The following is an 11117-nucleotide window of genomic DNA, read 5'->3' on the forward strand; positions in this document are numbered from 1 at the left end:
CCTTGAGCCCTAATAAATTGAAAATCCATCAGAAGTATTTACTATCCAGTTCTAATTCTTTAAACAAACAAAAAAGGTACAATATATTCACTGCACAATGAGTCTGGAGGAAGCTTAGGGCTGTGACTGTACAGGTACAATATATCCACTGATTAATACCAGTAACGCTTCTTTGAGATTACAGATAACATCCCTTATTCATCTTACAGTTTCGACCTGTTGTTAAATACCATGCTTGCAGTATTTAAAATCTTGTTTTGGAATTCCCTGGCTGTCCAGTGGTCAGGACCCCACGCTTCCACTGCTGAGGGCGTGGGTTTGATCCCTGGTCGGGGGAACTAAGATCCTACGTGCCACACGGCATGGCCAAAAAAAAAAAAGTGTGTAATATCTTGTTTTGACATATTTCCTCCACTAACAGCATTTCTTTTTCCCCTTGCTTTGTTTTTCCCTCCAAAGCTCAAACAACTGGGAGCTAAAGATGTAAGTATATTTAATAAACATTTCTTGAGTACTAAACACGGGCACAATATTAGAGAGTATGAGGAATGTAGGATATAGTGCCTGCACTGAGATGTGTACAACCATACTGATGAGAAAAGACATACAAACCATAATTAACTAGCAAGTCAAGACAACATATTTTAAAGGGCAAATAAGCACCAGAGGAAAAAAAAAACACTTAGAGTTTAAGAGAGACAGATCCTTACGAGCTGATGTTTGGGAAATCTGATGGAAAGGGATCCTGAACTAGTACGTTCCAGAATGAGCACAACTCTGCCAGGTAGAGAGGAAAGGGGAGAGTATTATAGGAAGGGGCAGCAGACGGAGCAAGCACACGGAGGCTAGGACCGTTAAGTCACAACCAGATGTCCTGCCAAGTCTCTCTAAAATGTATTCTTCAGAACACTGGCTCTATAGACATTCACAGATACGAAGTGAAAAGAGAATTCCATGGCCCAGTAAGCCTAAAGAATGAGGGGTTTAATAAAGGTTCTTTATTTCGGGACTTCCCAGCGTCTTTAACGTGCTTGTGCACAGACCTCCCAATCTTATCTGACCACGGAACTTTTTTTGGGGTCCTGCAGGATTACTGTTTTGCGAACTGCTGGTAGGGCTGACGGCCTCACTGCGTGGGGTCGTCTAGGCAGCCTCCCTGTGATCTGTGTACTCAGGTGTGTGTCTGTACTCGCCATGGTTGGTATCTGGGTTCTGCCACATGAAGGTAAGCATGACCTACTGATGCCCCTGATGAAACTGTACAGGACGTATAATAATTCCAGCGGAACTCAAATCCAAGTTAGTCATAATAGACTGGACAGTGCCTCTACTCTGAGGTCTCTAAATTAGTTTGGAATTTAAGACTAAGCCAATACAAAGTTTTCCAAATAACTGTCTTTTTCAGAATTTATACAAAGGAGTGCAAGGCTGGCTCATGATTTAGGGAAAAGAAAAATGTATACAAGATATTCTTTACTTATAAGCATTATATAACCAGGTACTGATGGCATTGTTAAAAATGCAATGTTCACATGGTATTAGTGACCTTAGTTATTATAACTGCCTGCTGGGTATATCTACCTAACCTAAATATTAACCCAAACTCAATTTGTCTACAACTAAACTCCTTACCAACTGTCTGCCTTCCCACTCCTCCCTCAAACACAAAGAAACGTGCTGCTTTTTGGCTAGTTAATGGTACCATTTAGCTGAACACTGGCCAGAAATTCAGGAACTATCTTTGACTCCACAACTATATTCACTCTCCCAGCCCCAAGCCAACTAGTACTAAGTTCTGTAGTCTCCACCTCCTAATCATCTCTTCTTTCCTCTACCCTCGTTCAGACCACAAGTGGAGTCTTGCCGCTAAAATAGTGCTGGGTTCAAATCACAGTTCTGTTACTTATGTGGTAAGACACTGTCCAAGTTACTTAAACTCTCCCATATTCAATTTCCCCATTTATAAAATGGGGATGCCTTCCCCATAGGGCTGTTGGAATAAATGAGAAATATTTGCAAACGATATATCTGACAAGGGGTTAATATCCAAAATATACAAAGAACTCATACAAGTCAACATCAGAAAAGCAAACAACGAGATTAAAAAATGGGCAGAGGATCTGAATAGACACTTGTCCAAGGACATACAGATAGTCAACAGGTACATGAAAAGACGCTCCACATCACTAATCAGGGAAGTGCAGATCAAAACCACAATGAGGCATCACCTCACACCTGTTCAGAATGGCTATTATCTAAAAGACAACAAATAACAGATGCTGGTGAGGGTGTGGAGAAAAGGGAACCCTTGTGCACTGTTGGCAGAAATGTAAATTGGTACAACCACTATGGAAAGCAGCATGGAGATTATTTCTCAAAAAATTTAAAACAGAACTACCATAGGATCTAGCAACTCCACTCCAGGGAACTCATCCAAAGATAATGAAAACACTAATGAAAAAATATAGGCACCCCTACGTTCACTGCAGCATTATTTACAACAGCCAACATATGGAAGCAACCTAAGTGCCCACCAACAGATGAATGGATAAAGATGTAGTACATATATACAACAGAATATTCCTCAGCCATAAAAAGATTGAAATCTTGCCATTTGCAACAACATGGATGGACCTAGAGGGTGTTATGCTAAGTGAAGTCAGACAGAGAAAGACAAGTACTGTATGATTTCACTTATAAGTGGAATCTAAAAAACAAATGAACAAACAGAACAAAAAAGAGTCATAGACACAGAGCACAAACAGGTGGTTGCCAGAGGGGAGGGAATTGGCAGGGAGGAGAGAAATAGTGAGAGAGAGTAAGAGGTACAACCTTCCAGTTGCAAAATAAATGACTCACAGGTATGAAATGTACAGTGTAGGGAAATCAGTCAATAATTATGAAATATCTTTGTATGGTGATAGATAACTGGACTTATCATGGTGGTCATTTTGAAATGTACAGAAATATTGAATCACTACATTGTATACCAGGAACTAACATAGTGTTATAGGTCAATTTTACTTGAAAAACAAACAAACAAACAAACAAACATATAGCACTAGATTTGTGGATACCAGCAGTAGGGGATGGGGGTGGGGGAATTGGATGAAGACAGTCAAAAGGGATAAACTTCCAGTTATAAGATAAATAAGTACTAGGGATGTAATGTACAACATGGTAAGTATAATCAACACTGCCGTCTTACATATGAAAATGGTTAAAAGAGTAAATCCTAAGAGTTCTTATCAGAAGGAAAAAAAATGTTTGACATTACTATTTTATTTTTTAAATTTTATTTTACATGTGCAGTTTTATTTCAGTTTGGAAATCATGCACGAAATACGATCTAATAAAAAATTCTAATCTAATATAAAATTTTTTTTCTATTTAATTCTCTATATGAGATGATGGATGTTCATTAAACTTGTTGTGGTCATCATTTCATGATGTATGTAAGTCAAATCGTTACGCTGTATACCTTAAACTTCTACAGTGCTGTAGGTCAATTATATCTCAATAAAACTGGAAGAAAAAAGAAAACGTGAGCAACTGCATGTAGAGTACCAAGTACAGGTGGTGGCTCATTTACAGCAAGGAGGCTAAAATCATCCTATTTTTTGCTCCTTTCACAAATACCATTATAAAAACACTGCTGCCTAAGTCATCTTCCTCAACTGTAAACCTGATCATTTCACATTCCTGCTTAAAACTGTAAACTGTTCCTTACGGGATAAACTACACAGAGGGCTGCGAGACTTGTTACTGCCAACCTTTCAACCTCACTCTCCAAATCTCCTCTATCCTCCAGCCATACCAACTATTTGCCTTTCCCAAATCTTTCAACAGTCCCGATGCCCGTTTTCTCTGCCTGGAATATGCACTCCATCTAGGAAACTTCTACTTCTCCTTCAAGGTGCAGCTCAACTCTGAGAAACTGTTCCTGACTTTCACCGCTCCAGCCTGGCAGAGTTACAGGAGTCTAACCTCCTGATCCCTTAAATTTACCACATAGCATACTAACATTACATAAGCATAATGTTACATAACGTCACCTCCATTAGACAAGCTCTTTGGAGAAAATGACCTTTGTCTTATTCATATTTGTGTGGCACACAGTAGAATGCCTAAACATTCACTGACTAAACACAAACCTACTGGCAAATTTGACAACACATGACCACTTACACCGAGCTTTGAAGCCACTTCTGCTCTCTCAGAGTAACACTGATGAGTATGCGAACAATATCCAAATTTCAAATGCATTGAATTTCTATCAAAGATTCAGAATGAGAAGTCATACTAGAATATTGTTCATTTGATTATCTCTAAATGCATGTTACTTACTGTCAATGTTTTCTGGTAATACGTAATCTTTGCCCGGACAGGATAGGGTTTATTACGAAAGTCCCTTTGGCAACTTGCTAAAGCTTGATTAGCACCATCACTATAGTGTGAGGGAAAGGAAGACAAACAAGAAACTTAAAGCTTCTCGATATGTTAAAAACTCACTATTTAAAATGATTAATGTCCAGAAAGGTCAAAACAAAATCAAGTTATGACAAAGCTTGGGATATTTGAAGTTATTTATGCAGAAAACACCAAGGACTCTGGATAACAAAAGGAGCCAATGTTACCACGGCTGCCTGCCGGCAAGGGGAAGGGATACTCTTCCTCTCCACAAGACTAGGGCAGGGTCAGAGTCACATACGGTGCTTTCAACAATGCAGATTCCTAGATCCCACCCTCAATCAGCTGAAGCAGCATCACAAGGGGGAGGCTTGGACCTCTTGTTTATATATTTCAATGGGTGGTCATGATGAACTACCAGAGTTACAAATCACTAAGGTAGGAAAGTAATTTTTCTTACAGTTCACTGACTGGCTAAAAGGTAATCCCCCCAACAAACACGTGAAATTTTAAAATGTACATACCTGATTCATACACATTATAAATATACTGAACACTCGAAGTTTTGTAGCCCACTGAGAATCTTTTCAATACAGCAATACAAAGGCTGAATGACATGGCACGCACTGCTTAGTCATTAGGTTGGTTAAGGCTCTGAACCTTATTTTTTAAAGATCCCTCTTAATAAAGATGAAAAAACATGACTATTGTTATCACTGAGAGCCAGGAATGTTTTATCAACCTTTAAAGGTACTACTTAATTTCAGGTTAACTACAACACATTTTTACGTTTGAAATCTAGGTGGTCCGCAGAAAGAACTTTAAAACAAAACCAAATTAAGATAAGACCTTTCCACTAAGTTACAAAAAACATCTCAAGGAAAAGAATAATCTTACTTCATCTGGAAAATGTTCAGATTTGAAACAATATATTTTATAAGGTTTCTAAAAAGAAGCTGAAATCAGGAATAATGTAAAAAATATACACTTACTTTTGATGGTCATATTGGATCTGTCCATTGTTGCCTATAATCACTATTGCAGGATTATTTTTCTATAAATAAAGAGAATGTATTTGTTTTAAAGTCCTTAGACCAAAGAAGTATAGATCATTCTGGGTGTGCTATAAGTTCTCTTACACCTCTAAAATCCTAGGACACTGTGAGCATGGGACTGGTATGGGACTTATGGGAGCTCAGTAACAGGAGGACTAACATGGCCTCAGCATTCAAGAAGCTCAATGTCAAAGCTCTCCTTTAAATTGCTAATCATGACCTCGGATAATCAGTGGACAAACTACTAAATGAAACAATGATCATCAGTTTTCGGGCTGCTAAAGCACAAGTTAATGTTTCCAATTCATAAGTACATTTTGCTCTTAACTGTTTTAGAGAAATCGGCTGATCAAAAAGTGTGATTAACATATACGAAAACATATCAACATGTGAGCTAGTAGTAGTTATGCACACATTTTCATGAAAACAAACAGTAATAATCTTCTAAACACTAACCACCTACATCTAAATGACTCATGCTGATCCATCAAAATTATTAAGCATAGGGGCTTCCCTGGTGGCGCAGTGACTGAGAGTCCACCTGCCGATGCAGGGGACACGGGTTCGTGCCCCGGTCCGGGAAGATCCCACATGCCGCGGAGCGGCTGGGCCCGTGAGCCATGGTCGCTGAGCCTGCGCGTCCGGAGCCTGTGCTCCGCAATGGGAGAGGCCACAACAGTGAGAGGCCCGCGTACCGCAAAAAAAAAAAAAAAATTATTAAGCATAAACAGGGTGATGGGGAGGTGGGTACTGAAAAGTTCTCAGACCTGAGGTTCCACTGTTACCTCAAGTTGGTAGATGACGAATCATGAACTCCTAGCTTTAAATTTATAAATTCCCAGCTATATAAAGACTAATCATCACACTTAAAATACAGTTTGGGGAGTCCTCTACTATTAAACTGACAAAAGTGTTAAATAAGCTATATTGTTCACAGCCTAACTTTGTTAGCAAATATATTAAAATGGGTAACAGTCCTGAAAACAAATATACCTTTCCATCATTGTCAAAAGAATCAAAAAATATTCCAACACCATTCCACATATCAGCTGATCCAAACACAGGACCCTCCAAGCCTTGATTTTCTGTATACCAAATTGCCTGTAAATACATAACACGGGACATTTAGAGACTGCTGGTATATGCATTTATACAAATTTTCCAAGTTAAAGAAATTACCGTACCAGGCCATCAGCTCCAATCCGACCTCTTCCAGTCACTCGAAATGTCACCTCAACTTCCCAGTTCTCAAAGGCTGCTTTTGTCTTTGTCCACACCGATCCTCTTTGGCTTTTTAAAGATGGTGCTATTCGAATTTGATCTGAACTTGGAATAGCATCTAGAATAGAAATAAGGGAAGAAAAGTTTTGTTATAATTAGATAAAACTCAATGAATCACCACCAAACTGTTACATATACCTACTGAGACCTAAGTTTAACTCAGTTACCTGTATGGTAACTTTGTTAGGAAAAAATTTCATGTTGACAGTTTCAGCTTTTAAATTTTAGCGGGTTTTGATACCCGCCTCCTATCTTTGGAAGAGTGCAATATCTCTGCAAAAAAAATTAAAGCTGCAACCAAACACTAAAAATTCAAGGGGCAGCAGGGAGGAAACTACAGCTTGAAAGGTAAATCAACTATTTAATTCTCATGATACTCTTTTTCAAACACCTGAAAAATCCGCATATTTTCTTTTTTAAAACTGTATATATATATTTTTTACCAGTTTACAAACGTTAGAAATCTCAAACAGTGTGAAAAGAACATACCACTAGGAATCAAGAGACTTATTCCTAGTCTCAGTTCAGCTGTGTGACTTTGAGCAAATAATTCTCTTACTCTCTCGGGCTCACCATATGTTCACCTGTAAAATGAAGGGGCTGGGCTCAATCACTTATATACACCCTAAAAGTTATATGCAAAATTTTGAGCATATAAACATTCTTCTAGGGAGACGGTCAATCAACTGAATTTCAAGTCAATAATCAGTTCTTCAGCATCAGGAGCTTCTCAGAGAGAACAGTGATCCCCAAAATGATGGCCTGCATCTCCATTCACTTACTAGCTGTTTGATCGCAGGCAAGTTACTCCATTTCTCTAACAACCTCATAGGCATATAAGTGCATATAAATATTTCAATAAATGTTAGCTGTTCCTATTATTGGACTAGATAATTATTAAAGCACCTATGAGGTCTATATTTGAACAATTCTGGCACACCTTTTCAGATATTAACCAGTTCTGACATTCTGACATCCACACTGGGACATAACTGTATTGTTTCTTTACAGGTAGGAAAAATTGACTAAAAGACAAGTTGAGATATTTTAGTAAGTTCAGCCACTATTTGTCACCATGACTTTCAAACACTTAAAGGTTTGGGGCAGTCATCACAGGAAAAGCACTGGATATAGAAATCAGAAGACCTGGATTTGAGTACTATTCTACTGACACTATCTATGTAACCTCTTCCAAGAACCTTAACCTTTCTGAACATCAGTTTTTTTCACCTAGAAAACAGATAACACCTGCCTTGCCTACCAAGGATCTAATCAGAGCACGAAGGTGAAAGAGCTCTGAGAGCTATAAAGGCTTACAAATTGCTGTTATCATTTTTGCCCTTATGGACCCAAGGATGTGTACTGACAGTACAAAAGAACATGAGAGTTAAGAAAAAGAAACACCATAGATTTGGTCTTAATTTGGGGATGATGTAAGGGGACACGTTTAAACTAAATCTTAAAAATTTCTCTATTAAAAAAATTGTTTTAAATAATGGATCTCAGGGCAAAATGAAAGGCGAAAAAATGATCAGTGGAGTTAAGAAAGCTGTGAGACTGTAACAATTACAGTGATAATGAAAGCAAGGGATACCCATAAGCAGTGATTCCCAGAGTCAACAGACAGAAAAGTCACTAGCTAAAATTCTAATCTCTTTATTTCAAATTCAATCTAGCCATACAACTTTCATTCACCCAGGTACATTATCTGACATTTCTGCAGCAGAAAAGCTTAGTTGGTTATAGGTTCTGAAAAGAAAGTCAATGTGACTAATTTAAGTAGCTGATTAACGTTCCTAATTGGCTGATGTATGTGGTGTGAGCGTGAGAAAAAGAACAGCAAGCCGGCAATGGAGAATGGCAGAAGCGAAAAAATGTCAACACATTTACCACCACTACTGAAAAATTCATCATCATTCCAAGAAAAGAAACAAAAATCCCCCAAACCTGTGTCTGGTACACCTGCATCGTCTTTGTGTATTAAAACAATGCTACCTTGATAACAGTTGCCCAGCTACATACCCTTGATGAGTGATCACATAATAAATGTCCGCTGAGTAACAAAATGCACTCTACTTCAAATATTTAATGACTTGGTCATTAAGTCAAATTGAAATTTATGCCTTTTAATTATACATTAATTTCAGTGAAATAGCACTTCCTAAAAGTGTGCTTCCTAGTCAGCAACTACTTTCTAGAAATGGAACATTTTGTTTCAAGCACTCGACAATCTAAAACGATGTATACAAGCCTTACATAAATGATTGCTTAATAACCCATAAAGATGGAATTCAAACTGCCAGTGCTTCTAACCCCAGATAAAGGCATTTGCCACTTGTTTCAAAGGTTGCATCTGATGGTCACTGAACAGAGTTTACAGCATGCCAAGTGCTACGGCTGATTCCTTAGTCAGAGGTGACACATCAGCACTAAAGTAGATACGTTTTCTTTCACATATGTAAATACCTAGCAAGGCTCTCTCAACCATTAACAGTGCTTAACAGTGCCAAACACCTAAAATCAGTAACACATGGCGCACAGGTTATTTCAATTCCCCCCCACAAAAACCCCAAAACAGCTGTATATATAATGCTATTCTTAGCCTCAAGTTCTCAGTCAATAACCTCCCTCCCTTCTTCTACTAAATAAAGCAACGAGTGTGACTATTAAATTACCTACTGTGTTAATACAAGAGAAAAGATCAAAGACCACACCAAGTCACTGAGAAAGGCAAACTTAACGTACAGTTCCAAGAGGGTGAGAAAAATGTCCTCTGACATAAAGACTTAAAGATTATTCTAAAGCCAACACATGCCACCTCTAAAGCCGTCAGGGGGCATCGGGTACAAACTGGAGCATTACCCACTGCTAACACCGGAGGAGAAAACGCAGGGGAGGGCCGAGGGGGAGCGGGAAAGAAGGTGGAGGGCTGCCAGACCAGGTCTCAGGTTCGGAGGAGACGTGGCGTTGGGGTGAGACGTGATGCCCAGAAGCGAGCTCAAGTTAGTACCTGGAAGTGCGGGAACTAACGAAAAACCTCTAACCCAAACGAAAAGAACAGACAACATCAAAGACGGGAGGAGGAAGGTCGGGTGGAGAGAATGTGGGAAAGACTGGGGGCTGGCGGAGGGAACCTTGCGGACCAGAGCCGGCGTGCAGGCGAGGCTGCTGAGAAAGGTCCCCTTCACCGCGCATACGGGGTGCAGCGGGGAGAAGGTGAAGAGGAGGAGGCTCAAGGCGGGGAGGGGACCCGGGCCCCCCGACCTCTGCCCTGGCTTACTCCCCGCGTGGGCCCAGAAGGGCACGGTCCCGTCGCTCTGCACCAGGTGCGGTCCCTTGAAGCTGTATTTGTACTCGAAACGCCGATGTGGCTGCGCGCCTGGGGTGCCCGTGGCGCCGGCAGCTGCCGGGTGGCCTCCCACGCCGTCGCCCCCGACGAAACGACAGAGCGACAGCAGCAAAGCGCAGAACAGCGGCCGAGCTCCGGCCCGGGAACCCCTTTGCCTGGATCCCGCCATCTTGGATTCTGGGAAACGGGAGGCCGGCGGAAGGAGGTGGGGGCGGGCGCTGCCGCCGGCCAACAGGGCGCTCCATGATTGGCGGAGCCCGGGGGACCCCGAGGGCAAGGGTGAGCTCCGCCCCCAGGCTCCGCTGTCCAGGAGGCTGCTGGACCCAGAGCATCTGTGGGCGGGGCCTGGGGCGGCAAGGTCCGCCCGCTCCTCCTATCCTCTCCCAGGGCGGGAAAGGGACTGCAACATACCGTTCCCACCTGATGTGGAGTGTTGGAGGAGCAGACCCGAAGGCCAGGAGCTTCCTCCTGCCTCTTAACATAGTTTAGAATTCTCGAGCCCTGACATGGAAGCCACCTAAGTGTCCATCGACAGATGAATGGATAAAGAAGATGTTGCACATGTATACAATGGAATATTATTCAGCCATAGAAAGAAACGAAATCGAGTTATTTGTACTGAGGTGGATGGACCTAGAGACTGTCATACAGAGTGAAGTAAGTCAGAAAGAGAAAAACAAATACCATATGCTAACACATATATGGAATCTAAAAAAAAGAAAAAAAAAGGTTCTGAGGAACCTAGGGGCAGGACAAGAATAAAGACGCAGACGTAGAGAATGGACTTGAGGACACGGGGAGGGGGAAGGGTAAGCTGGGACGAATTGGAGAGTGGCATGGACTTATATATACTACAAATGTAAAATAGATAGCTCGTGGGAAGCAGCCACATAGCACAGGGAGATCAACTCAGTGCTTTGTGACCACCTAGAGGGGTGGGATAGGGAGGGTGGGAGGGAGACGCAAGAGGGAGGGGATATGGGGATATATGTGTACGTATAGCTGATTCACTTTGTTATAAA

General features: G+C 40.9%; 1 protein-coding gene across 2 annotated transcripts in view; it reads right to left on the reverse strand.

Moving 5' to 3' along the window:
- The window catches only part of LMAN1 (lectin, mannose binding 1), a 28948-nt gene extending 18669 nt beyond the window's left edge, over nucleotides 1-10279 (reverse strand). For both annotated transcript variants that reach the window (XM_019937158.3, XM_004318694.4), the window contains exons 1-5: nucleotides 10027-10279; nucleotides 6650-6804; nucleotides 6459-6566; nucleotides 5403-5464; nucleotides 4348-4447 (exon numbers count right to left, since the gene is read on the reverse strand). In XM_019937158.3, coding sequence (XP_019792717.1) covers nucleotides 4348-4447; nucleotides 5403-5464; nucleotides 6459-6566; nucleotides 6650-6804; nucleotides 10027-10264 — 663 coding nt within the window. In that variant the 5' untranslated portion in view covers nucleotides 10265-10279. The remainder of the gene's footprint in view (nucleotides 1-4347; nucleotides 4448-5402; nucleotides 5465-6458; nucleotides 6567-6649; nucleotides 6805-10026) is intronic.
- Between the last annotated feature and the right edge of the window lie 838 nt (nucleotides 10280-11117).

This window comes from Tursiops truncatus, chromosome 13, assembly GCF_011762595.2.
Source record: "Tursiops truncatus isolate mTurTru1 chromosome 13, mTurTru1.mat.Y, whole genome shotgun sequence".
Classification (NCBI taxonomy): domain Eukaryota; kingdom Metazoa; phylum Chordata; class Mammalia; order Artiodactyla; family Delphinidae; genus Tursiops; species Tursiops truncatus.